This window comes from Acinonyx jubatus, chromosome C1 (genome assembly GCF_027475565.1).
Source record: "Acinonyx jubatus isolate Ajub_Pintada_27869175 chromosome C1, VMU_Ajub_asm_v1.0, whole genome shotgun sequence".
NCBI lineage: Eukaryota > Metazoa > Chordata > Mammalia > Carnivora > Felidae > Acinonyx > Acinonyx jubatus.
Genome location: NC_069381.1, coordinates 6,775,710 through 6,802,387, shown reverse-complemented (window position 1 = coordinate 6,802,387; position 26,678 = coordinate 6,775,710). Strand labels below are relative to the sequence as shown.

The 26,678-nt window shown below is 55.5% G+C and overlaps 2 protein-coding genes across 10 annotated transcripts in view; one reads left to right on the top strand and one right to left on the bottom strand.

Annotated features, from left to right (window-relative positions):
- Window positions 1-16,184, top strand: part of CLSTN1 (calsyntenin 1) — an 87,487-nt gene extending 71,303 nt beyond the window's left edge. For 4 of the 6 annotated variants that reach the window (XM_027060490.2, XM_027060489.2, XM_053206797.1 and 1 more), the window contains 10 exons: window positions 4,656-4,818; window positions 7,700-7,756; window positions 9,187-9,341; window positions 10,771-10,919; window positions 11,226-11,452; window positions 11,959-12,129; window positions 12,470-12,615; window positions 13,601-13,736; window positions 14,084-14,268; window positions 14,651-16,184. In XM_027060490.2, the coding sequence (XP_026916291.1) occupies window positions 4,656-4,818; window positions 7,700-7,756; window positions 9,187-9,341; window positions 10,771-10,919; window positions 11,226-11,452; window positions 11,959-12,129; window positions 12,470-12,615; window positions 13,601-13,736; window positions 14,084-14,268; window positions 14,651-14,848 (1,587 nt within the window). In that variant the 3' untranslated portion in view covers window positions 14,849-16,184. The remainder of the gene's footprint in view (window positions 1-4,655; window positions 4,819-7,699; window positions 7,757-9,186; window positions 9,342-10,770; window positions 10,920-11,225; window positions 11,453-11,958; window positions 12,130-12,469; window positions 12,616-13,600; window positions 13,737-14,083; window positions 14,269-14,650) is intronic. The other 2 variants (XM_027060493.2, XM_027060492.2) reach the window with 1 other exon arrangement.
- Window positions 16,185-17,166: 982 nt separating this feature from the next.
- PIK3CD (phosphatidylinositol-4,5-bisphosphate 3-kinase catalytic subunit delta) overlaps window positions 17,167-26,678 on the bottom strand; it is a 54,855-nt gene continuing 45,343 nt past the window's right edge. For 3 of the 4 annotated variants that reach the window (XM_027060482.2, XM_027060486.2, XM_027060483.2), the window contains exons 6-24: window positions 26,382-26,561; window positions 25,961-26,110; window positions 25,445-25,534; window positions 24,136-24,357; window positions 23,398-23,494; window positions 23,178-23,308; window positions 22,649-22,699; window positions 22,413-22,580; window positions 22,197-22,318; window positions 21,915-22,058; window positions 21,723-21,822; window positions 21,397-21,575; window positions 21,194-21,306; window positions 20,965-21,043; window positions 20,225-20,392; window positions 19,258-19,381; window positions 18,978-19,123; window positions 18,669-18,801; window positions 17,167-17,926 (exon numbers count right to left, since the gene is read on the bottom strand). In XM_027060482.2, the coding sequence (XP_026916283.1) occupies window positions 17,789-17,926; window positions 18,669-18,801; window positions 18,978-19,123; window positions 19,258-19,381; window positions 20,225-20,392; window positions 20,965-21,043; window positions 21,194-21,306; window positions 21,397-21,575; window positions 21,723-21,822; window positions 21,915-22,058; window positions 22,197-22,318; window positions 22,413-22,580; window positions 22,649-22,699; window positions 23,178-23,308; window positions 23,398-23,494; window positions 24,136-24,357; window positions 25,445-25,534; window positions 25,961-26,110; window positions 26,382-26,561 (2,535 nt within the window). In that variant the 3' untranslated portion in view covers window positions 17,167-17,788. The remainder of the gene's footprint in view (window positions 17,927-18,668; window positions 18,802-18,977; window positions 19,124-19,257; window positions 19,382-20,224; window positions 20,393-20,964; window positions 21,044-21,193; window positions 21,307-21,396; window positions 21,576-21,722; window positions 21,823-21,914; window positions 22,059-22,196; window positions 22,319-22,412; window positions 22,581-22,648; window positions 22,700-23,177; window positions 23,309-23,397; window positions 23,495-24,135; window positions 24,358-25,444; window positions 25,535-25,960; window positions 26,111-26,381; window positions 26,562-26,678) is intronic. The other variant, XM_027060488.2, reaches the window with a different exon arrangement.

The following is a 26,678-nucleotide window of genomic DNA, read 5'->3' as shown; positions in this document are numbered from 1 at the left end:
CTCACAGTCCATGTGTTCAAGCCCCGCTGACAGCTCAGAGCGTAGAGCCTGCTTCAGATTCTGTGTCTCCCTCTCTCCCTGCCTCTCCCCAACTCACGCAGGCGCGCTCTCTCTCTCTCTCTCTCTCTCTCTCTCTCTCTTAAAAATAAACATTTAAAAATTTTTTCTCAATAAATAAAATAAAGTTTAATTTGTCTGATATAAGTATGGCTATTCCGGGTTTCTTTTGACATCCATTAGCATGATAGATGGTTCTCCATCCCCTCACTTTCATAATTTTTTTTTAAGTTTATTTATTTTGAGAGAGAGAGAGGGAACAAGCAGGGAGGGGCAGAGAGAGGGGGGACAGAGGATCTGAAGTAGGCTCTGTGCTGACAGCAGAGAGCCCAATGTGGGGCTCGAACTCACAAACTGAGATCATGACCTAAGCCAAAGTTGGACGCTTAACCAACTGAGCCACCCAGGCACCTCTCCATCCCCTCATTTTCAATTTGCAGATGTCTTTAGGTCTAAAATGAGTCTCTTACAGGCGGCATATAGATGGATCTTGTGTTTTTATTCATTCTGATACCCTGTGTCTTTTGATTGGGGCATTTAGTCCATTTACATTCAGAGTGATTATTGAAAGATATGAATTTAGCACCATTGTGTTGCCTGTAGAGTTGGGGTTTCTGGTGATGTTCTCTGGTCCTTTCTAGTCTTTGTTGCTTTTGGTCTTTTTTGTTTTGTTTTTTTCTCCAAAGAGTCCCCCTTAAAATTTCTTGCAGGGCTGGTTTAGTGGTCACAAACTCCTTTATTTATTTATTTTTGGTCTGGGAAGCTCTTTATTTTTCTTAAAAGTTTCTTGCAGGGCTGGCTTAGTGGTCACAAACTCCTTTATTTATTTTTTGTTTGGGAAGCTCTTTATCTTTCCTTCTATTCTGAGTGACAGCCTTGCTGGATAAGGAATTCTTGGCTGTATATTTTTTTCCATTCAGCATGTTGAATATACTCTGCCACTCCTTTCTGGTCTGCCAAGTTTCTGTGGACAGATTGGCTGCCAGCCTTATTTGTCTTCCCTTGTAGGTTAAGGACTTTTTTTTCCTTGCTGCTGTCATGGTTCTTTCCTTGTCTGTGTATTTTGTGAATCTGACTATGATATGCTTTGGTGATGGCTGGCTTTTGTTGAATTTAATGGGAGTTCTCTGTGCTTCTGGACGTCTGCGTCCTTCCCCAAATTAGGGAAGTTTTCAGCTATAATTTGCTCACATAAACCATCTGCCCCTTTTTCTCTCCCTTCATTTTCTGTGACTCCTAGGTTGTGAATGTTATTCCTCTTTGAGTTGCTGAGTTCTCTAAGTCTTGTATTGTGATCTTTGGACTTTGTATCCTTCTTCTTTTCAGCTTCATTATTTTTTGTAATTTTATCTTCTATGTCGCTGATTCACTGCTCTGCTTCATCCATCCTCACTGTCACAGCATCCATTCGAGATTACATCTCAGTTATAACGTTACTGATTTTGGCCTACCTAGATTTTAGTTTTTTTATCTCTACAGAGAGGGATTCTCTGGTGTCCTCCTGAGCTGAAGTCAAGAGTCAGACACTTAATGGACTGAGCCGCCTGGGTACCCCTGTATTTTTATGTTTACAGCCTGTATTTGAATCAGGATCCAAATAAGGGACTGTGATTGGTTGCTATACCTTTTGAGTTTATTTTATAATCTGTAGATTTTTCTCTTCTCTCCTGAAATTTATTTGATGACAGAAATCAGGCTTTTTGTCCCAGAGTTTCCCATAGTTTAGATTTGGCTGATTGCATTGTTGTACTCCATCTAACATACATGCCACTGTCTTCTTTAGAGCCTGTAAATTGGTAGTGTGGTCTAAAGGCTTTATTGGACTTGGGTTTGGATGTCCCTGGTATGTTTAAGTTCTGTGGCACTCTGTCTCTGTCATCTGCATTGTAGGGAATGTGTCCTGAGGACAGATTCATGGGAACAACCTCAGTTCTTTCATGTTTGTTTAATAGTTTGTCTGTGGCTTTTATAGTGGAAGTCAGTTTGGCTGGATATGAAATCTCTGGCTCATATTTAAGATTTATAAGAACAGGGGCACCTGGGTGGCTCATTCGGTTAAGCTTTCGACTTTGGCTCAGGTCATGATCCGCGATCTGTGGGTTTGAGCCCCACATCATACTCTGCTGACAGCCCAGAGGCTTGATCCTGCTTCAGATTCTGTGTCTCCCTCTCTCTCTCTGACTCTCCCCTGCTTGCCCTTTCCCTCTCTCTCTCTCTCTCTCTCAAAAATAAACATTAAAAAAAAAAAGATTTACAAGAACAGAAAATTTCTCTGTCCATTGTCTTCAGACATAAGATATTGCTACTGAAGTCTGATGGCAATCTGATCTTCTTTCCCTTATAAGATACTTGGTTCTTTTGTTTGGGTGACCAAAGGATGTGTCTTTTTTCTTTTTTAAAGCTAATTAATTTTATGCACGTCTTGATTGTTGGGTCTGTTTTCCTAGATATGTGGTATGCCCTTTGTTAGTATATAGTTTAAAGCAGTTTGGTACTTCAGTCAAGTTTTTGGTGTTATAGTTCTTAGCCCTCTCCCGTCATTGCTTTGCTCTTTCTTTTCTGGGGACCCTTCGTATTCTTTATCTGTATTCTCTACCTATCACTTTTTACCCAAGTCATTCCTGATTCGTCAGCTCTTGTCTGAGTTGCTCTGGTCCTGATCTATGTGCCTTTGTGTTTTGTGTCACTTTCCTGACATCATTGGAGTGTTCTGAGATAATACATGATCCTTTTCATGTCTGTTGTGGGAATATCTTTCAGGTAATGCTTTCAGGGTCTGAAGGGATAGTATTCCGTCCATTTGCTTTCTTTCTCTGGAAAAGTTCATATGGGATTGAACTGTGATCCTTTTTCCTCCTCCTCATTTTTATATACAGTTACTTTTTTTGCATTCTCAAAGGAGAGAGTTGGATAGCATGACCCTTTTTCTAGTTTTAGGGCTCTGCCTCCCTCTTCTGTTACTGTCATAAGGCATCTCAACCGGTAAGTATGGCCTCACCACTCTATGATATCCTCTGGATCGGAAGCCCCATTGCTTTTCTCCACTACGTGCATCTCAGGGTGCACACGGGCACCGAACTGAGGAGTGTTGTGGGTGTTGTCTACAGCTTTGGGCTTTGCTCTCCTGATCACCCAGTTTTCAGGGAAATTAGAAAATTATGCCAATTCTACTACTGTCTTCTCAATATTCTCAGGGACTTTTGACTAAAGTCCAAATGGACTTTCAAATACAGTGTTACTCTGCTAATCTCCCAGAAACCTGCCATACTTTGAGAGCTAGGTGAAATATATGAAATATAATTTGCTTTCTGAAGGAGCTTTTATTACAGAACTTGTCTTAAATAGAGAAGCTAAAATTAAGATATTACCAGCCTCAAAAGTGATTTGCCATGCAATTCCTTCATTTAAAAAGGTTTCATGTAATATATACATACATACAAAAATATCGTGCATATGCAGTAGGCGTATGCTGAGTGTTAGAGGTTTGGATTTTTTCTGTAATAAACTCAGGAGCAGCCGCTTTTCTCTGCCGGATATTCTTTGGTAATTTCTTCATTTATTGTGATGTTTCCTGTCTGTTTAACTTTAATGGGTTCAGTTTTTTAGAATGTGTAAATTGGTTAAGCTTATTTAGAAATACAGTTTTAAAAACACGGGGAGCCTGGGTGACCCAGTCAGTTGAGCATCCCAACTTTGGCTCAGGTCATTGATCTCACGGTTCATGAATTCGAGCCTGCATTGGGCTCTGTGCTGACAGCTCAGAGCCTGGAGCCTGTTTTGGGTTCTTTTCTCTTTCTCTGTCTCTCTCTGCCCCTCTCTCATTCGTGTTTTGTGTGTGTGTGTGCGTGCTTGCGCACTTCCTCTCAAAAATGAATAAACATTTAAAAAAATGTTTTAAGAAACAAAAACATTATCCCACTCCATCTCTTTCTCTGCCTGTCTCTGTTCTCAAGTACTTGCCTCTTCCTCTGAAGCCAAAGATCAGAGAGTGCCAGACCAAATGGACCTTGGAGGCTGCCAACAGCACTTTCCCTCGGCAGTGGGGGGGGGGTGGGGGGGTGGAGGTCGGGGGTGCTCATTCATGATGGGGAAGGAACACAGTTTGAGTTATCACGCCCTCTGAGCTGTATGCTCACCTATATTTAGATCATCACCTTTGAATTGAAAAAGAAAATATATGAGTTACGGCATGGCTTATTCTGAGATGGGAGGTGATTTTCATTTTGATCCAGAAAAGGCGTGATCTTGACAGGGTAAGCCCGCTCAGTGGGGGGCTGTCCAGCCTGCGGATACAAGAATCTCCCGGTGTCAGACTATTGGCAGAAGAGAACTGGGCCCTGTCACATGAGGAATGGGCACCTCCCCCTGGTCTGGAACGTCCTAGAGGTGATAGTGTTGCCTTGGCCCTTTTGGGTGGGATGTGGTTGAGTGAGATGTATTTTATCGTCAGAGTTTTAAGAAATTCCTTTCCTTTTTCAGAAGCCATTATTCCGTATGGGTGACTTGGTCTCTGTCCCCGGTTGCATTGCCTTCGTTGTCTCTGGATGTGAGGGAAGGTAGACCTTTCATGCCCTGGTTTTTCCCTTGGCCTCTCACAGGTCTGTGATGAGGAGTGGCATCACTACGTCCTCAACGTGGAGCTCCCGAGCGTGACTCTCTATGTGGACGGTGTTTCTCACGAGCCCTTCTCTGTGACCGAAGATTACCCACTTCATCCATCCAGGATTGAAACCCAGCTCGTGGTTGGGGCTTGCTGGCAAGGTAATGGCCATTGGCACCCTCTGCTCGCCATCGGGAATTCAGTCCTGCTGCCTCATGGCCTTGGTGGTGGAAGCAGGCTCCTCTCAGGGTCTTACCCCCTTACCCTCGTTGCCTTCGTCTTTCCGTTCTCCTGGGTGTGGCCGTTCTGGGCATCTGCTGATGCCATGCTCCTGGGACGCTCACTTACGGTTTGTTACAGGACTGCAGCAGCCGGCACCTTCCCGGGGAACCTGGGAGGAAGCATTACTTGGAGGGAGAGTGCCATTGAGGGACTGTTGTAAATTAATCTGTTCACTGAAAAGTTCATAAAGACAAAGAGGCCGCAGCGGACCATCAGGCACGAAACTGGGAATGTTCTTTGACCCGGAGGACTCTTCCAGAATGTTTAGTGCTGGATAACTCGGCAGGAGCACCCTCCACAGGGCCGTGCTTGAAAGGACTCCACGGGAGTCCTCGGAAGTAGGCTGGGGTAGGACAACGACCACTGAAGCAACAGTACCATTTATTTGTATTTTCTAAGTGGTGGGCCACGTGTCCATTACTTTCCTTAACAGTAAGTCTGTGGGGAAGGAGCAGCTTTTATCCCCTTTTATAGCCAAAGGAACTGAGGCTCAGAGCCCAGGGTCACCCCGCCTGGTTAATCATGGCATCTGGATTTGAAACCATAAAGTCGGTGCATTTAGGGCCTGTGGTCTGATGTGGACCCCTTCCCGGGATAATTCTTCTTAATCTGTGAAATACAATACATAGGATTTCAAAGGCAGCCAATTAAATTGGAAGAAAGTTATCATAGTACTAAAAGGTGAATCTTTTGAAATGGTAATACCTGTGCTGCTTTATTGACAGATGGAGAGAAAGCTTTAGCAGCAAGCTCAGTAACTGCCATAATTTGAAAATAGTGACGAGCTTTATGATATTTGCAGCAACACAGCATGCTGGGAAAACAGCCGTGACGGCTGATGCCGCTGTGTTTTGGAGCCGACGTTTAGGCCCAAAGAAAAAGCTGAACTTCACAAGTTAGTGGAGTAATAATAAGCACATAATTTTTCCTGTCCAAGATCACGGACCCCTCAGTCTGCCCTCACGTGAACTGTCACACTTGGCTGGGTCGCCATCGTTGCTAAACAGACCTTTTGAATATTTTTTTCTCCCTATGGAAACATTTGATCTTGGGGTAGGTGAGAAAGATACAAAATAGACTAATGCCCACAATAACATTGCTTTAATTTTAGAGAATTTGAATTTCATAATTTTCTGCCGATCCTTGTAAATTAACAAGATTAAGGTAGCATTTTAGAGTGAATTTCTTTGGATTTAATTCTGGGGACAGTTCATCCATGAGAAAGTGGAACTTGAAACCAAGGAATGAGGAGCAAATTACCAGGGAAATAGGAATTTTTTTAGTTGTGAAGTCTTAATGTTTTAGTCCAGAGCTGCTTCCCAAATTAAACAGTAATTTGAGTTGTTTTAAAAATAAGAATAAAAATACAAGTGCAAACCTGAGAGCTTTGCTTGTTGAATTAAAATAAAGCCCCATGTTCTGCACTGACTCCCAGTTCCTATTGGTGCCACAGCGTCTTTCTACCTCAGCTTCTCAAGATCCTCGGCCAGAAAAATATGCCTAAATTCCCAAACCAGACACAGGGTTTGTAAAATACCGTTAACCTGGAAGAAGGTCTCCTTCCTTCCTTCAGCAGATGAGGAACCACGGTTCATACAAATTCACGGTGGAGAGCCCGTACTGTGGGCAGCAGCCTCACCCCCATTGGCTGAAATGTCATTCCCTTTTTTTTTTTCAATGTGTATTCATTTTTGAGAGACTGAGAACAAGCAAGGGAGGGGCAGAGAGAGACAGACAGACACACAGAACCGAAGCAGTCTCCAGGCTCTGAACTGTCAGCCCAGAGCCCGACGTGGGGCTTGAACTCACAAACCCTGAGATCATGAGCTGAGCAGAAGTTGGACGCTTAACTGACTGAGCCACCCAGGCACCCCTGGAATGTCATTCCTAACGGTGTTCTGGAGGCAACTGGGGGCATCGTGGGAGCGCAGCCACACATGCCCGGCCGGCCCCCAGTGCCCCCACGCTGCTGTAGCATGGGACGTGCCGTGGGTTAGTTATGTAGTGCTCCCACAATGTGATCTAGAAAGTAGAGATTCTGTGTTCAGTCGCTGGTTGTGTGCCTCCCTGACCTGGCATTACTGTGAGGACACCAGCCAGGGGCCTGTGAGAAGGTCAGTGGTTAGAGGCCCCAGACCCACTGCCGATTATCTATCAATCTGGGTGAGTTTCTTAACCTCTGACTCTCCCTTCCTATTTAGAAAAAGTGGATAAAAACACCTTTATATCTCTGTTACTTAGGGGTTAACATCTAGACCAAAGTGAACTCATTTTGAGCTTTCAAAAGCTACATACTTTCACGTGTATACCGTACCCATACCAGGCTTTGGATGCATACTTGTGCTGTCCCAGTTCGTCTGCACAAATGTCCTCTCTGGGAGAAAAGTGCGTGGGCCCGGGGTTTGGTATCATTGGTGGCTGGCACGTCGCTGCCCCACCCAGTAGCACCAGCCCGAGATCATGAGTTCGACGGACAAGCTTTTGTTCACCTTATTTTGAATTTGGTCTGTGTCCTGGCAAGGTAGACCTGGAAGATGGGACAAGGGAGGAACGAAGAGAAGCGGGGCGGGGGGGACTTCCGAAAAGGTGATCCAGTACGAGCTTGCTTCTGGGGGGAAGATGTCCCCAAGAGGGACAAGGTGGGAATTCTTCCCTTTGTGTTTTATATTTGGCAGCTTTTCAAGACTAATTTTCAAATTCCAATGTGAAGAGCCTAACCTCTTGGTCCTTTTCTATTGTCTTTGTCTTGCTTTCCTGCAGAGTATCCAGCATTTGAAAATGACAATGAAACCGAACCTGTGCCTATGGCCCCTGCAGGTTGCTGGATCTTTCCCTACGGTTCACTCTTGTGTTTCATTTAAAGACAAGACATCAATTCATTCCACATTTCGCATGAAATGCCTGAGTTGCATTTTGGTCCCAGACACCTTCTGAGCTGCTGCTTTGCATTATGCACCCCTCCCTCCCCCCACCACTGCTTCACAGGATTTACCCTTTTCTGCCCATTCTGACTCCAGTTGAAGTGAGGGCAAATGACTCATTTATGCTCTGCACTGATGGGGACACCCCCCCCCCCCTCCGCCCGCCTCAAATTTTACCCTGATCCCACCGCATGAGGCTCCCTGCCAAAATCTCATAGGCCACATCAGGGAGGCCACCGCCTGGTTCCCATGTGGCTGAACCATGAGACAGGAAGAGGCTCGTTTCTAGATACTCTGTCCTGACCAATACTAAATTTTAAACGCAGGTTTCTTAGAAATCGCAGTCCCTGGTGGTGGCTCAGTGTCTGACGTCCTTATCAGGAATGAGACATGCTCTGGGCATCGGTCTCCGTCCTTTTGCGAGAATAAGCTGCTGCTGCTTTTTTTTTTTTTTTTTAAACTCCATTTTGGGAGGGAGGTAGGCGTGAGCGAGGAAGGGCAGAGGCGGCGGGGGGGGGGGGGGGGGGGTAGAGAATCCCAAGCAGGCTCCAGGCTGCCAGCGCAGAGCCCGACATGGGGCTTGAACCCATGCACCAACCTTGAGACCATGACCCAAGACAAAATCAAGAGTCAGACATTTAACTGACCGAGCCACCCAGGTGCCCTGAGAGTAAGCTTCTTTTCACATGCTTTTTGGCTCTTGGCCACAGTGTGACGAGGACCGCTTTCTGGGTTTCTCTTTTCCTTATAACACCATCAGTTCCCAGCTATCCTGGGGGCAGGCATCGTGGAGCTCAACCAGATAGCATGTGAGGCCTCTTAGGTGCAGGCTAGGGTAGTAAGCACCCCTTTTATCTTTCTAGGCCTATTCTTGTGGGCTCAGTCCCAAGTTTGTGTGTATCCCCAAGTGTGCTGTTAGAAAAGGCAACCCAGAGCGTGACCCAGCTGATTGAGAAGGCAGTGGTCCAAAAGGCTGGCATTGCTGGAAAATGTCACCCGTGCACCAGGCTGATGGGTGCAGCGTAGGCCGCCCTTTCCGGGGAGCGGCCAGTTGTGTGGGGACACTCGTGGGACCTCTTGCTTCTGGGCTTCGGGTGAGGGACCCCCCCCAACACCTCTTTTCTCCAGGCCATATGCATGATCATAAACGACTTAATTTCTCCATTGCGCTTCCATGTAGATGGCAAGGCTAACAGGATTCGGTACGAACTAACCCGCATGTCCCTCCATCAAGCCGCCACCACCGGTAACACTGCATTGAGAAGCGAAGCAGGAGGCCCTGGCGTGCACGCGTAACTGCCTGCTTTGTCCCCCCGTGTTCCTAAGGTGGCGACCTGCACATGACCCAGTTTTTCCGGGGTAATCTGGCTGGCCTGACTGTCCGTTCTGGGAAACTCGCAGATAAGAAGGTGATTGACTGTCTGTACACCTGCAAAGAAGGGCTGGACCTGCAGGCCCCCGAGGACGGCAGAGGCGTGAAGGTAACACGGGCGTGCGCGGCGCTCGCCGCCTTCTAGAGCACAAGGGTGCAGGCTGTTGGCAGAGGCTCCACCCGCGATCGGTCCAGACCTGCTTCTGCTCACAACACCTCTGACAGCGGACGTGTGGGGGTTTTCCACCCACTGGTCCCCCAGCTCTCCAGGCACCTGCAGGTGTCCCACAGTTCAGTTCGCTTCTGACACGGACTGCCTGGAGTTTCGCGCAGACCCCACGCGTGAGGCTCAGGCCCGCGAGGCTGCCCCCGCTGCGGAGGCCAGTTGGAGGTGTCAGGCTCTCGGGTTACGCACGCTTCTGTCCAACTTGGCTATGAAGTCGGGGGTCCCCATAATCCCCCCTCTTTTCGATTTCAGTAATTTGCTTAAACTACTCGGAAAACTCCAGAAAACACTTCACTTACCGCTGCTGGTTTGTTTTAAAAAATACAGCTCCGGAACAACCAGATGGAGTTGATGCAGAAGGCAGGGGAGGGGGGAATGGGGCTTCCCCATCCTCTCCAGGAGCGCCTCCCTCCCCACACTGGAAGCTCCCACGCCGGGTCCTTCAGGGGTGTTTCCGGAGCTTCTGTTACGTTAGGCACAGCTGGTTAAGTCATTGGCTAGAGGTCAGGGTCAGGTCTGAAAGTGCCAGCCCTGTAGTCACACGGCTGGTTCCTGTGGCAGCTGGCTCCATCCTGAAACCCTCTCAGCCGCCCAGAGCCTGTTGGATAACATAGATGCTCGTGTGCTTGGAAAGGGCTTGTTACGCATGAGAAAAGGTACTTCTGTCACTCAGGAAATTTCCAGGATTTTAGGGGGCTCTGTGCCAGAAACTGGGGACAGAGATGAAAGACATATATATATGTTTTTTAAGATTTTATTTATTTATTTATTTATTTATTCATTTATTCATTTATTCATTTATTTATTTAAAGTTTATTTGTTTTAGCACATGCATGAACAGGAGAGGGGCAGAGAGAGAGAGAGAAAGAGAGAGAATCCCAAGCAGGCTCCACACTGTCAGCGCAGAGCCCAGTGCAGGGCTCAAACTCAGTAACTGTGAGATCATGACCTGAGCTGAAATCAAGAGTCAGACTGCTCAACCGACTGAGCCACCCAGGAGCCCCTAAGATTTAAGTTTCTTAAGTATCGCTATACCCATTCGTGGGGTTCAAACTCAGGACCCCAAGGTGAAGAGTTGCACGTTTCACCAACCAAGCCAGCCAGGCCCCTGTATCTCTTACATCACAGATACATTTGCTCCTTGGGAATTTACCCCCGAAGAAGATCTCATCGCTGCCAATTCTGTGCGCCTTTCCCCTCCAGGTCACCGAGTCAGATCGATCCCCAGCTAGCCCTCTTTGCCAGCGTGTTTGTGGTTTCAGCTTCTTGCAGTTAGAGCCGTTTTTCTCGCCCCTGTCTGGTATGATTTCAGATCCATACCAACCCCAGTCAGTTGGCGTTGACCTTGGAGGGAGATGATGTTGGGGAGCTGGATAAAGCCATGCAGCACATCGCCTACCTGAACTCACGACAGTTCCCCACACCTGGGATCCGGAGACTCAAACTCACCAGCACAGTCAAGTACGTGCTGATTTTTAACTATAAATCTGCCTTTGGTCGTGACTCTTGAGAAGAAAATGTGTGTGTTTAGGTTTTTAAGACAACCCAGCCTCCCGTCTGTAAAGACCGGTGAGCCATCGCTGGTTACCAGAGGGTTTGAATGGTGTTTATCGGTGTGCTGGAGGCCCGTTCCCAGACGGCCGCGGCCTCTGTCCCCCCAGGGGCTGTGGATTCCTGCCTGTTGGAACCTCCACGTGCCATTGCGTGTAGCTTACAAAACCACTTCTCGAAGCTCTGACCCTCGCCTTCTCCGTCCCTTGTCGGCAGGTGTTTTAATGAAGCTCCTTGCATCTCGGTGCCCCCGGTGGATGGTTACGTGATGGTGTTGCAGCCAGAGGAGCCCAAGATCAGCCTGAGTGGGGTCCACCATTTTGCTCGAGCGGCTTCTGAATTTGAAAGCCCAGAGGGGGTTTTCCTTTTCCCTGAGCTTCGGATCATCAGCACCATCACGAGAGAAGTGGAGCCCGAAGGGGACGGGGACGAGGACCCCACAGGTAACGGCACTTCTGCCTGTGATGGTCGCCCTCGCCTTGGCTCAAACCCAGTTGGCGGGGGGGGAGGGCGCGGCTGAAACCCCACTGCTGCTGCTTTCTTACTGAATCCTTTTTTTCTGGGATTTTGAGAGATTTGGATGTTTTAATGCTATTCTTGGGTCAGCTTCTGGAATCTGACCCATGGGCTAGAGCTCATTATGCTCTTTGGAAGCCCACCTGGAGAGTACTTTCCTCCTCCTCCGGCGTGACATCCGAATCTGAGATGCCCTTGAGGGGAGGCTGAGAAGATTTGAGCTGATTGCAGGGCACCTGCTACTCCTGCTGGGTGGCCCCCTGTTCTGGGCCTGTCTGGGGACCAGCACCCCATTTCTTGAAAGGGACTCTCCTGTGCCTCTGTCACCGATGTTTCAGAGGGCTCTGTGAGCTTGAGGAGCGCCAGCAGCCCACCGGCGTGACCAGCCCCCCGGGCTCCGTGGCCTCTGCTATTTGCGGTTCTGTTCTTGCAGTTCAAGAGTCGCTCGTGTCCGAGGAGATCGTGCATGACCTGGATACCTGCGAGGTCACCGTGGACGGGGAGGAACTGAACCCAGCACAGGAGAGCCTGGAGGTAGACATGGCCCGCCTGCAGCAGAAGGGCATCGCGGTGAGCGCCTCCGACCTGGGCATGGTCTTCACAGGTGAGCGCGAGCCTCAGCCCCGCCTCCTGTCATCTCCGGGCCCTGAGGGTCCTGGAGGCCACGGGACAGAAGAGGCTCACTAGGATCGATGCTGTCCCGGCAGGAAGGGAAGTCAGGCACTGCCTTACTTCCCGTCCTTACAAGGGGGCGGAAGTCAGGCGCACGATGGCACACACCCCGGAGAGGGACACATGTGCCCACACGCTTGCATTTCTCCCCACAACTGGAAAGCCGGAGTGCACACACGTGTGGTCCAGCTGCCCCTGTGCCTGACCCCAGCCTGCTCTGACCCTGGCCTTGACCCCAGCCACCAGGCAATGTTCTCACCTCCTCCCCTCAGGCGTGGACACCATGGCCAGCTACGAGGAAGTTCTGCGCCTCCTCCGCTATCGGAACTGGCACACCAGGTCCCTGCTTGACCGGAAGTTCAGGCTCGTCTGCTCAGAGCTCAATGGCCGCTACATCAGCAACGAGTTTCAGGTGGAGGTGCGTGCAGGGCCCACGCTGAGAAGGGCCGGCGGTGGGTGATTGGGTAGCTGCTCGGCCACAACCCAGGTGCGCCAGCCTTTCCCGGCCTGGGGGCCGCTGCAGGTCTGACCCGCGCAGGTTTGGGTGGGCGGGGGTGCGTCCGGTGCATCCCTTTCACGGAGGCCTGAGGGGCCTTCGGAAGGAGGTGGTCAAGAGCTAGAGGCAGTTAATACCTCATGAGTAGGGCGCGGTTGTTTGCTGAGATTTGGCAGTTTTGCAAAGGGCAATTCCCAGGGACCCAGAGAGTCTTTGCAGACTGCCGGCCCCGGGGGAGGGGTCTAGACGCAGTGCTGGCCGTGGGGGGGGGGGGGGGGCGGGTTGCTGTGCCGTCTGCAGAGCCCGGTAGTGGTGACTCAGGGCACGGTGGTCACAGGGCGCTCCCCCTGCTCTGAAGTCTTCCACAGGCCCGGACTGCAGCCCCGTCGTCCCTCACAGCTTCTGTGGTCTGGAGAAATGGGCCCAAAGTTATTCTCAGCAATTGGCGTGTCTGCACGGTGGCCTCAGAGCAGCAGAACGCTGAAGTCACGGTGCTGAGAAATCGATGAGTCTTTTGTTTGAGCCAAAGGGTAGCGGATTTGAAGGGAAATAAATGGCTAGGATTTGTGCTCTTTGATGCGCTGTGGTTTGGGGGAAAAGCAGGGAGATGGGCCTGTGGTGAGGGACAGTGGTGGGGGTTTTTCTGTTCTTTTGTGGACAGATTCCTGTATGAAATACAGTAAAAAGGAATTAGAACAGTGCCACGTTTCTTGGACGTGCACAAATATCAGGTAGTTACAACAGCGTCCAGGGGCCGACCCTCGATTTTTGATTTTTTTCTGTTCTTTTCTCCTCTGCCCACCAGGGCTGGTCCAGGGACCCCTCCGCGTAGCGCTGCTCCTGTTAGCTTCTGAACCGCGTTTCCGCCTGTCGGACCCGTTCAGGTCGCCTGTGTTTCTCCCTGCAGGTGAACGTCATTCACACGGCCGGCCCCATGGAGCACGCCAGCCACATGGCCGCCCAGCCGCAGTTCGTCCACCCGGAGCGCCATGCCTTCGTCGATCTCTCGGGTCACAACCTGGCCAGCCCCCACCCGTTCGCAGGTAGGGCCGTGGGCAAGAAGCAGGGCCGGCTGGGTCAGGTCCGGGGGGGCGGGGGGACACCCTCCCGCCTCCCGCTGAGAGCCCGGCCCCGGGTCCGAACAGCCACGGCCGGCCTGCCTCTCTTACTCTGCGCTGCCCGGGAGGGACTGGAGCCCCACAGGGCAGGAAGTGGCCGGCCCTGGGCTTGAAACCTGTGCCGCGACTCCTCACGTTTCTTCGAGTTCTTCCGGGTCAGATGCCGCGTCTGTGTGTGTGCGTCTGTCTGCGGAGGATGAGGGCCAAGGGCCCTACCGCCTTCTGGGGCGGGTCACACCACCACAGCCCTGTTCCCTCTCCTCCCTCCACAGTTGTCCCCAGCACCGCCACTGTTGTCATTGTGGTGTGTGTCAGCTTCTTGGTTTTCATGATTATCCTGGGAGTCTTCCGGATCCGGGCTGCTCATCAGCGAACCATGCGGGACCAGGACACCGGGAAGGAGAACGAGATGGATTGGGATGACTCCGCTCTGACCATCACCGTGAACCCCATGGAGGTAGGTGCGGGCCGGTGGCCCCTGCAACCGAACACCACCACCGGCCGGGGCCAAAGCTGGGCTCACCCCAGAGAGGCAGCGTGGCCGTGGCATCTCCACGTTTCTGTGGCTTGAATGTCACGTGATCCACATGACAACTCAGTGAGGTGCAGGTGGGTAAACTGAGGTACAGAGAGGCCTCATTCAAGCTCGTGCCGCCCAGCGAGGGTAGAAACGCGCTCCCTGCCCGTGACAGCCGTGGGTGGTGACCAGAGCCGTGTTTCCCCTTTGGTCTCGGGTGAGGTGACCTGTCGGGCGTCCCCTTCGTCCGTGACTCCCAGAGGGTGAGCGGCACTGGACACTGGGGTCATGCGCAGGGGCTCACGTGCCGTCTCTCTGTCAGACGTACGAGGACCAGCACAGCAGCGAGGAGGAGGAGGAGGAGGAAGAGGAGGAGGAGAGCGAAGCCGGGGAGGAGGAGGATGACATCACCAGCGCCGAGTCGGAAAGCAGCGAGGAGGAGGAGGGGGAGCACGGGGACCAGCAGAGCGCGAACCGGCAGCAGCAGCTGGAGTGGGACGACTCCACCCTGAGCTACTGAGCCCTGGGCCGTCCCCGCCGCCCCTCCTTCCGCTTCAGGAGACTCTGCTGCCCCAGCCCCAAGGGTCCACGGTGTACAAAGTCATTCCGGCCAGTAGGTCTGCAGACCCTCTCCATCGCTGACCACCCGCCTGTGCTCGCTGTCGCCCCGCCCTCCGCCCAGATCGCTCTGAGCTCCCCGCGGCTCGCTCTGTGCGGCCCCCCCCCACCTCGCGCCTCCAGAAAAGCTGCGATCGCTGGACTCGTTGACAAAGGGTTAAAATTGCCCCCTCCCACCTCGTAATCCTTTTTTTTTTTTTTAAAGTCTTTATTTTTTCCAAACTAGTGCATGTATAAAATGGCAGAATGGGGGTTAATATGTAGATGATGAACTGACTTTTTAATATTTTGTAAATAAATTGGGATTCCTCGTGTCCTCCGTGCTAGTATGACCCAGGACTGGCATGCAAAGTGAAGCTTGAAACACGGGAGAGATCCCCTGGGCTCCGGCCCCACCCCCACCCCGGAGGAGAGCGGGCCTGCCCCGCTCGGGCCCAGCTCAGTGCACACCCTCGGCGGGCGGCCAGGCAGTTAAGGGGCACGGACTTCCCAGCACTGCTCAGCGGCGGGGGACCGGATCGGAGACCCCTCTCCGGAGGCTGGAAATGGCCAGGTCTTTCCTTTGGGATTCTACCCATTTCTGATCTGGCAGAGGGGTGGGGAGCTGGGGTCCCTGGCCTCTTTCACACACTCCTCTGAGGACCGGCAGCTCCTTGCACAGGAAGCTGGACTCCTCGTGTGCAGCCTTGGGTTCACACCTACTAGATGTCTGTCGCCCTGCCGGGGAGTGTGCACGCCGATGGCACAAAGCGTCTGGCCACTTGGTGCGGAGACAGAACAGGCCTGAGTGGTCCGGACTCAGAACGTCCAGGGACAGACGCGCTCTGGCCCAAAGGCCGAGCGCTAGCTTTCCCCCCGATGGCTCCGGAGGCAAACTCCGCTCCCCAGGAGTGAGGGGCCCTGCTTCTGGGGCCCGTGGGGGATGGAAAAGGAGAGGACAAGTCATGAGCTCAAACCCCGACAGCACTTTGTTTTTAATTTACATGTAAAATTTTAGATTTCTAAACCTGGGGGAAAATAATTTTGAATACTGTTCTGTGATTATAACTGCTAGTTGCAAGGACACTGCGGCCGTCCTGCGTCGTGTGTGGCCGCCCCTCACGTCCTGTTGCTGTAGCTGCTCTGTGTAGACAATGGTAGATGCTAATGCGGACTCCGCGTGGTGTCACTTTGTAGATTTGTATATTGATGAGGTCAGAAAGTGTACCCGCTACAATAAAGTGCTGGTTCTAACTCCAGTAGGAGCGCGCGTTCAGGTCTCATCCTGGTTTTGTTCTAACCCTGCATTGTCTGGCTTGGTTTTTGACCTGAGAACACAACATAAAAAAGCTTTTATTTCTTTCCGTAGGCTGTTACCTCTCACGTGAAGGCTTCACAGAGCGGTGGTCTTCACCCCCCATCAGTTGTGTTGAACTCCCCTTCCCCATACAGAAACATGAAAAGACTAAAACACACACACACACACACACAAAACAAAAATAGAAAATACTCTCCTCGCCAAGCACCCAGGCTGTGTACCGGAACCAGAACACCAGGAAGCACACAGACGCATTTCAATAAATAACATATAGACGTATACTCGGCTGTTCCTATTTCTGGACTGGCAAGGTGGACCAGATGACCTCCACACTTAGTTGGGAACGAGAGTGTGGTCGGTGGTGTTCTGCATATGGACCACACCGCGTGGCTTCTGCTAACTGACTGAAGAAGGCGGTGGGCTTTTTCTTGAAGCTCCCGTACCTGTCCACAGGGCAGCTGCGCCTGACTCTGCCCGGCCTCGCGAGGCCTCCCAACACCTAAAGCTCACCCGTGGGCTTCTAGAAGCCCGGATTTCTAGTCCCCTCTCCAGAGATGTCTTCAGACGGCTGGGGAGAGGCCCGGGAACCTGGTGTTTCTAGAGCTCCTCGGATCCCCCTAAGGCTAAGCCTGAACTGCTTCGAGCTAAGTAGAAAAAGATTCCACCAAAGACCTCAGGTTTCTGGTACCTGATTCCTCAACAGGTTCCCAAAGCAGAGAGTTCTGGAGATCAGGTCCGGCCTTAAAACCTGCTTTGCGAGGCAGGTCAGGGCAAAGTACTCTGACCTGCTTTTGCCTCGATCCATGACCGGTTGAGCTAAATCAAGCTCAGATCTTTTTAATGTCTTGAGGACCAGCATATATTATACTTTATGGGGGCAGAGGCTGTTCTGAGCCACAGAAGGTCCGTAAGTAGTTGGGGCGTTTTGTTTTGTTTTTTCCTTACCCGCAAACAAAACCGCTTTACAGCAGAGGAGAGGATTTCCCGTACCCGAGTCACTTTAAACGTGGAAAGCAAGCATCCCTGATTCTAGAGGGTACCCAGACTTCCTCTGGGAGCTGCCCCGCGCTCAGCCCGTGGAGAGCACGAAGGTGGAGGGGGTGAACGGAGAAGTGGGCACCAGGTAACTGCCAGGGGCCAAGCCCCGGGCAGCCCAGCGGGAGCCTGGGAGGAAGGCAGGCTTCCCGGAGGGGAGAGCAGTCTCTGCCAGGTCCCGATTCACCAGCTGGAAGACTCGGGGTTACAGTCCTTAGTGAGGTGCGGCCTCTGAAGTGCCCGACTCTGTCTTCTCACCAAAGCCCGGGGGCTCTGGCTGAGGACGCCCCTCCCCTGCACGAAGGATGCATTTACGTTTATGGCTGTCGAGTTCCTGAAATGTTTCAAGTCATAAATAAATAACCAGTGTAAACAAAAGGCAATCATGTAGGTTCCTTCCCGTGGAGTGCGGTTCAGGCTCTCGGGGCCCCAGAGGCTGGCTGAGGGTGCCTGGTTCCCCAGGCCGGCAGTCTGCTCCCTCCAGGCCCAGGGGCCTCCAGAAGCTTGCTACTACTGCCTGTTGTCTTTGGACACGTTGTGGGCCAGCCAGTTCACTTTGGTCTTCCAGCTCTCCCGGAGGGCTTCGTTGAACTTCACTCGGAAGTGCTTTAGAGCCTCCTCCTCTGTCTTTCCCAAGGCCAGAGAGTCCTGAGGGAAGATCATCAGAGCAGTGAGCTCCAGCCATTAGGGGGGCCGTTACGGCAGGCAGACCCCGCCACCCTGAACGTTGTAAATTCCCTCCTGAAAGACCTGCGGGAGGGGAATCCGAGACAGAGGCCGACATCCCCCTTGGGAAGGACTCTGTTCTGATCCCAAGCCGAGACGGGCCTCCTGACCCACCCTCAAAGTAGGATGCCAGCTGCAGCCAGGAAGCTGTGACCCGCCGCACCCCCCCGCCCTCCCAAAAGCCTCTGGGGTGGACAGGTAGGCTCGCCTTCTGCGGTGGGAATTAACCCCAGGAGGAGGAAAGGAGGACTTGCCCCATGCAGCTTCATTCTGCATGAACTGGGCACCAAAGAGGCGCTTGAGGCCGGCCCCCCTCTGACCCCCAGCTTCTCCCAAACTGAAAAGACGCGGGAAGGAAAGGCATTTTTCATCGTCGAGGGAAGGAATCTACTTCAGCCGTCTGGTACAAGCGGAACCACTACAGCCTGTGAAGGACCAGACGGTGGACCCAAGGAGGTCCCGACGCTCCTGCAACGGAACCGGGCTGACCCCACCGGCCCCCCTGCTGCTGGCTCATGGGTGGCGTGAAGGACCCACACCGGGAGTGCCCTGCGGGGTCCACTGAGCTCAGGGCCCCCCAGGCCGCAATGCTCAGAAGAGGCAGAGGCCTTGGGGAGTTGGGGGCCGCCCGCTCTGCCTGGCAGGGCCCTGCCCTGGCATTTACCTTGAGATACTGGATGTCTTTGGAGCAGCTGAGCTCAGGCAGGCCGGCGGCCCGCATCAGGGCGAAGAGGTGAAGGAACAGAGGCCCGTGGCGCCTCAGGATGGTATAGGCTCGCTCACAGTAGCCACGGAACCTGGGGAGGGGGGGGAGCAGAGGGAGGGGGGAGGCAGGGCTCTGGGTCCTCACGGCCGTTCCCACGTTGCTCTCGCCCTGGAAACAGCCCCCGCTCCCTCTGAGCCCAACACCCTGGCCTCTTCCTACAGGACCTGGCCCTGCACCCGGCCGGCCTGGGACCCCGAGCACCCTTACCTTTCAAATTTCTCACTGTTATTCGTTTTCCCCTGCTGGATCACGTGCACAAAGTCGTACGTGAGGATGAATGGGACGCGCTCACGGTTGATTCCAAACTTGGTCTTGAAATTACCCAGAAAGTGGCCAAAATCAATGTGGAACAGCTAAGAAAAGGGAAGGAGAAGCCATCGTCAGAGAGGAGAGTGCCTTGGTGTCGGGTTGCGGGGGGGGGGGGGGGGGGGTGGGGGGCGGAGGGGTAGGCTGGGGGGGTGACAGGTGCTGCCCACGTGGCCCCTACCTGCCCATTCTCGCGGATCATGATGTTGTCACTGTGCCGATCACCGATGCCCAACACGTAAGTGGCCACACAGTAACCCGCGCAGGAGAGGGTAAACTCCTCAATGGCTCGATCCAAGGCTTCCCTGTGCGTGTGTCGGTGGGGAGGGGTGTTGAAACCCATGGCCGTGCTGTTTTGCAACAGCTTCTACCAAGAGGTCGGGTCTGCGTCCCCTCTCCTTGAATCTGGCCTTACGACTTGCTTGGACCAATGGGACACAGAGGAGGCCCTGTTGGACTCGTCCCAGAGCCTCGGCCTTCAGACACCTTGTAGCGCTTGAACCTACCTATTGCCATGGAAGGAAGCCCAGGCTGGTCTACTCACTGAGGGGAGAGCACGTGGAGACACGTACGTGACTGGGGCCATCCAGGCCGGTCAAGCGACCAGAGGGTAACGGTTACATGAATGATTCCGGCCCAAGAACCACTCAGCTCGGCCAGGTCCAGCTGCAATTTGTGGGCCCGTAATAACCCGTGATGGTTTTTAAAAAAAAAAATTTTTTTTCAACGTTTATTTATTTATTTGGGACAGAGAGAGACAGAGCATGAACGGGGGAGGGGCAGAGAGAGAGGGAGACACAGAATCGGAAACAGGCTCCAGGCTCCGAGCCATCAGCCCAGAGCCCGACGCGGGGCTCGAACTCACAGACCGCGAGATTGTGACCTGGCTGAAGTTGGACGCTTAACCGACCGCCACCCAGGCGCCCCTAACCCGTGGTGGTTTTACATGCCTAAGATGAGTGTGGTCATTACACGACAATAGTTAACTGATCCTTGCGGGAACAGAGACCTGACCCACCCCGACACACAGCAGACCTGGTCCTCGGCTGAGCCAAGAAGTCATGGAGACTGTCACGGGCCCTTCTCCTCACCTTTGACTCCCAAACTCCTCTTGGAAAGGGTGTCTGTCCCCAGGGCCCAGAACCTACCCAGGGTTCTTGGACTTGAGCCAGTTGAGCAGGGCATCCTTGTTGAAGGCAGCCGTGGCTGCCATGTTGCTTTTGTTCAGCTGGATGTTGGCGATGGTGTCTGAGTGAAGCACCACCTCGATGAGGCCTGTGCGGTCCCCCGTGGAGAGGCAGCCATAGGGGGTCATCCTAGCCAGGAGGGAGGAGGGGCAGGGAAATGCCATGGTCAAGGGCTGTCCCTGGGGCAGTGTGAACCGCCCCCCTCCAGCCCGAGGAGCTCAAGACAGCAAAAACCGCCACAGGAGACGCCAGCGGGGTTGCTGAAAGGGAGGAGAAAGGTGCGGGGAGGCGTCCTTGACGCCTGGAACTCCAGGGGAGGGCTCCTTGGAGAGGTCAACGCCAGCCCTCAAGATGCAGAGAGGAAAAGTCAGCGCCTCAGCTGAGCTCGTGTTTGCTCAGAGAGAAATCCAGATGGTTTAGAAGATGTCACTGCTTCCCAAGACGGGGCAGGAAGCCAGGGAGCGTGGAGCAAAGGAAACAATGGAGTAAGACAGACGCCGAGCGCCCGGCCGGGCCTTCTGCGCCCTCACTCTGCGGCCTCATCGCCTCCCTCGGCCCTGACTTCAAACTGGTCTCTGCTCTGAGAACGGCCCCTTTGCCCGCATCGGTGTCGGCGTCGGCTTTGACAGAGGACTCCTCCAAAGGGACAGGGTCCTAGGCGTGGGGCAAGTCCGAAGACGGACGCCAGGAGGGCCTCTCACCTCAGGTCCAATCCCTCCTGCTTCCACAGAACGTCCATGAGCTGGATCATCTGCAGAGTCAGCATGTCCTGGCGGAGGTCTGTGCGGCCGTCCCCGGAAGGAAAAGCACGAGCTTCTGGTGGGCTCCCCACTCCCAGCCGCGCCCAGCCCCAGGCCCCCCGTCCCCTCAGCCTGCCCCCCCTTCCCCGTGAGGGCCGCGCAGCGCGTGTCCGGGGCCCGCCCCACTCACCGTCCCCGTTCTTAAAGATGATGCCCACACTGCTGTCACTGCCCGCCTCCTCGTTGCTGTACATGACCCACAGGGGCTTCATCTTGGAGTCCATGAAGGTGCACTGTTCCACGCTGCGGGCCAGAAAGCAGTCGGCACGGGCCCCTCCGCGGGGCACCCGGCGGGGCAGGGGGAGGAGGCCGTGGAAGGGGCTTGGGGCTCACCAGACTTCGGCCAGCAGGGTGCTGGGGTCCAGCGGGGACTGCAGGTTGGAGAGGGCCTCCAGGTAGGTCTCCTGGCGCATGCACAGGTGCATCAGCTCCTTGGTCTGGGGCCGGGTGGTCTTCTGGGAGCTCACCTTGACAAAGTCGTTCAGGGCCTTCAGTTTGCTCAGCGCCTCGCCCTGGCGGGGAGACACAAGAGGAGGGCAGCATGGGAAGGCCCGCGGGACAGGCTCCGAGCCTCAACCCGGCCCGGGGGTCTCTGAAGGGGCAGAGCCTGCCCAGACACAGGGCCCCACCCAGGGCAGGGACTCCGGGCCAAGCCTCACCTGCCTCATCAGCACCTTCATGTGGTGGGTGCTGCCCCTGCAGTAGGCTTCCATGATGAGGCCGAAGCGCAGCGCCACGGAGGGCACGTGCATCTCGGAGCTGGAGGAAGGAGGGGACGGCTGAGCCGCGCAGGGCGGGCAAGGTGGGAACGGCCAGGGGCCCCGCCTCCCCAGGCCCGGCGGGTCCAGTACCGGAGGTGCCAGAAAAGGAAGTGGCCGATCTTGCGGTTGGACAGGGCCCGGTCCAGCAGGAACTTGGTCAGCTCGCAGTCCAGGTAGGACTCGTACTTGAGGACCTGCACCAGCTGCAGCAGGTACTGGAAAAGCTCGTCGTCCCTGCAGAGGAGGGAGGCCGGCCTCACCTGAGCAGACCCCAGGCAGGGCTCAGTCCTCCTCGGGGCCCCGGCTCCGCCGCCAGGCGGCGGGGACAAAACCGCGCTTCCGAGGGGCGGGCGGGGAGCCCGCGGGACTCACGTCAGTTTCCGCAGAGACTTGATGGCGAAGGAGCCCACGTGGCGGTCGGGGAAGCTGAAGTCCAGCAGCTCCAGGGCGCTCAGGACGGGCAGGTCCGGCCAGGAGCACAGCAGGTAGAGCATCTGGGGGTGCGGGTGGTCAAGGTGCGGCTGGGCAGGAGGTCAAGTGGGGGGCCCGCGGCGGAGGCCCCGCCCCCGGCCCCGCCCCCCCGCCCACCTGGGCCACATCCTCGTGCTTGTTCCACTTGGTGACCAGCAGCAGGCGGGCCAGCGCCTCCGGGAAGCGCTCCTGGACCTCGTGCCGCATCTTCCACACCAGGTCTTTCTCGTGCTCATACAGCTCCCCGGATCCCCGCCGCTCCAGGATTTCCCGCAGCTGCAGCTGCTGAGGGGTGCAGGCCGGGTGAGCTGCGGCCAGGCCAGGCGCCCCACCGCCCGCGGCCCCCAGCTCACCTCCTCCTCGCTGAAGCGCCCGTGCTCCCCGTGCCGCCCCAGCTCCAGAATCTGCAATGAGCGGTCCCGTCTCAGCGGAGCCCCCGGGCCTGGGCCAGCCCTGGGGGGAGGGGGGGGCTCTGGGGAAGGGGAGCGTCAACGCCTAGACACTGGGACCTGTCCTGTGCACAGCACCCCCGGCCTCCGCCCCCCGGATGCCAGGAGCATCTCTCCCAGTAGCTGTGACAACCAAACGTGTCTTTGGACATGGCCCCAACCCCCCTGGGGAACAAAACGGCCCTGACTGAGAACCACTGCTCCCCACCTGCTTTAGCGGGTTAGGATTCTAGAGAGTCAAGCAGGTCCCCAAATGTGTGTGGTGACCAAGCCCTGGCCCTGAGCCACTTAGGGGATGGCGGGGGGCGGGGGGCCGGCGGGGGGGCACCATGCTCTGGGGATCCCCAGAGGCAGGGTCAGGAAAGGTCATCTTTAGCCCCACAGCCTCTGGGGAGGGCGGGTCCCGCCAGGCCCGGTTGGCGAGGGGGCTGACCTTGTCCAGGGCTGGGTAGTACACAGGGTAGGGGGACACCTCAGGGAGGCAGATGACTAGGGCAGCAGCACTCTCCGTGTTGGGGTTACTCCGCACTGTTCCCGCGGGGTTCAGCAGCTCCCCTTTCTCGTCTGGACACAGGGATGGATGGGAGTTGCACGAGGAACGCCACCGGCCGGGAGCCCACGCCCCCGGGCCCCTCCCTCCCGCCGGGGCAGACCTGGTGCGGAAGGCCACATGTACAGGCAGCATTCACCGGTCTTGAGCTGGTCCTTGTAGTCAAACAGCATGAGGTTGGCCCAGGCGATGGGGCAGTCCTGGGAAAGACCACGGGCAGGTCAGGGCCATTTGTTCCTCTGCAGGATGGGTGTAGCCTCCAGGCCGCCTTCCCCGCCCTCACCCAGACTCCCCATGAGGAAGCCAGCAAGGTCAGCCGCCTCCTGGCTCCCTTCCACTTCCAGTCGCATCCCTGCTCCTGGCTTCTTGAGAAACCCCCAAACGAACCACACCGGCCCCAGAAGGCTGGCCCAGCTCAGCTATGGGTAAGTCAGCGTGGCTCAGTGGCCAGTCACATCCCGGGCCCTGGTGACTCAGTGCTCAACCACCATGCCTTCCCTGCTGGCTGCTGACTCAGGCCACTCTTGCTCCCGGTGAGGACAGTGCGTCCGTCCCTACCCCAGGGAGCCGCCTCCAGGTTCCCACCAGGACCGAAGGCTTAGGCCCAGATATTCCGAGTCACCATGCTCATGAGCCCTGGAACCCAGAGCCCTCACGTAGCAGGGGTGGCGGCCAGTGCGGGAGGGGCGGGGAGGTTGGGTCCGCCAGCCCTCCCGGGACTCCCCCCCCCCCCCGCCCCATCCCCAAGGTGCGTTCCTGCTCTGAGTGGATAAGGGGGAGTGACCCACAGTGGGCTGGCTCCCAGAGGCCTGGCCCCAGCCTCCCAGCCAGCCCCACCCACCGCCTTTTTGGACTTCTTCTTGGTGGACCGAGCCTTCTTGGCCTTCTCGATCACGGCGTAAAGTGCAAAGCAGAGACGAGCCATGCGAGGCAGGTCGCAGACGTTGATGTCAAACTCTAGCCGCTGCTTCCACAGGGGCTCTGAGCACACGCTCACCTCCGAGCTGGACACCGTCTTGCACAGCGTCTCGTTGCCATGGAAGAGCCCGGCCTGCACCACCAGCTGGGGAAGGTGCAGGCGCAGGTGACAGGTGGCAGAGACCCAGCCTCTCCCCGCTCCCAGGTTCTCCCCCCACCACCTAAGGTTCAGAGCTCCCGATATGTCCACATTTCACATGGGTCTGAATCCCACTTTCCATGTGGAAGAAAGTGGCACAGAAGAGGGGCGGCCGAATGCCTGAGAGGTTCAAGGGGCCACAGGGTGAAGGGAAGGGCACCACGGGCTGTGCATGGGCTCCCCATGCCTCTGTGGGACCCCAAGTCATGGCACTTCCCTGCTCTGGGCCTCAGTTTCCCCACTGGGGCTTGGGAACTCCAGGGGCCCTTCTAGTTCTAATGCCCAAGCCTACCTCCTCGGCTCAGAATTGTGTGAGCCCCAGGAGGAGGGGAATGTTTAATGCCACCTGAACACGCCGACCCTGGCTCCTCCAGCTCTACCCTGACAGCCCTCCAGCCCAGCCAGAAAGCTGCTTCCCTCCGATGCTCCAGGGTTCCATCCGGGAACCCCAGACCTGCCCTGTTTGCGAAATTACCCCAACAAAAAGTGTTCCACAAAGAGACTCGACCTCTGCGGACCCAGCTGTAATGTCCAGCAAATGGGACAGTAAAACAGACACCTGGCAGGCTATCCTATCCTGAGGACTGAGGGAGATGGGGTGTGTGAACGGCCCAGAAGTGGGCGTGGCCCCCAGGGGTCCCTGCCCGTGCTCCACACACCTCTCAAGTGTCCCCAGGGAGTCCCAAGGCCCCAGGGCCCAGCTGGAGCCGCTCCTCTTCGGCACCTGTCACCTCCCAGACTCTGTGCTTCCCACATCCCTGGGCCGGGCCTGGGCCCACCACTTCTACCAGAGTCAAATACCCAGAACTCACTGGGCCTGGTTTCTACGAATTAGCCTCTCTGGCCGGCCGGCCTGCTCCCCTCCCCTCTTCCTGTTTTGAAGCGGCTCACAACCACCCCAGGCAGGGATGCTGGGTAATGTGGTCAGGTGGCTTTCATGTGACCCCCCCCCCTTCTTCCTCCACCACCCCTCTAGACCACAGCCACCTTGTTTGTGCAGAAAACATCCCCCCTCCCCCCAGAAGCCCCCTACCTTCATCCGCTCATCCGCATTCACTTTGCTACCCTGGATCAGCTCCACGCAGAAAGGCTGCTCCAGCGACCACAGGGACAAGGAAGAAGGCTGGGGCGGGGTGGAGGGTGGGGGGGGAGAAGCAGGGCTGTCAAAGCAGAGGAATCCAGGGGAGGCTCTGGTGGCTAGCGCCCCTGACCCCTGGCGAGGCCCGTGGCCACTCGGAGGTGGGCTGAGAGTGTCGCCGGTTTGTGGCAAGGCTCAAGAACCCACTTGCCTTTACCAGAAAACCTGCCGTGCAGGTGTGCCGGGACCCCTGAGCCCTGCCCCAGGAAAGCTCGGGCGGCCCCCCGCCCCCACCCAGCACACTGGTGTAGTTTTGGCCGGCCAAGCTCGAGGCCCAGCTGTCACCACTGACCAACCAAGGAGCCTGAGATGAGGCGTCCTGGGCCCGCGGTGTGGCCACGAGGCTCCGGGGCCGGACAACAGGTGGGAGGAAGGGATGGAGGGGAGGGGAAGCGGAAGGCACCGGCTCACCTTCTTCATGGGAATGGGGGGCGGTTTGGTGCGTGGTTTTTGGACTTGGGGGGCAGGGTTGCTCTGCTCATCCCGCATGGCGAGGATGGAAGAAGAGTGCACCATGGTCAGGTGGGGGGTCAGCCCGCTGTGCAAGCAGCTGCAGATGTACTGAGACGGGGGCACAGAGTGAGCGGCCGACGGGGCAGCCCCAAGCATTCCCCGACCCGGGGGGCTCCCCGATGCTGACCACCGCCTACCCCAGGCCTTCCAGGCCCCTCCTGAGGACTCTCCTGCCCCCACCCGCTTCCTGAAGACAGAGCCCTCCTTGTGCTCATGAGGCGGGCAAGCCCAGCAAGGGGACGCTCTCGCCAGGACCCCCAGAGGCCTGGCTCCTCATGTTCAAGGGGGGCCCAGGGCCCTTCCCAGCCATCGCCCTCACCTGGAACTGGCAGAGGGGGTAGCTGCCGTAGAGGTACTCGTGCTTCCCGTTCACCTGCAGGGTGTAGTCCTCAGGCCGCTCCAGCAGCGGCTGCCGGAACACCGTGGCCTTCTTCCGGAGGGCACAGGCCATCAGTGCCAGGGGCACATCCTTGCTGGACACCTGGAAGGTGAAGCTCTCCTGGGGGGGGGAGGGGAGGGAGGGTCAGCCCTCCACCCTTGGGGGGGGCAGAGGGGGTGGCGCATGGACTCTGGGACACAGAGGGTGTGGTTGCCTATCTGTACTAGGTGCCCCCTC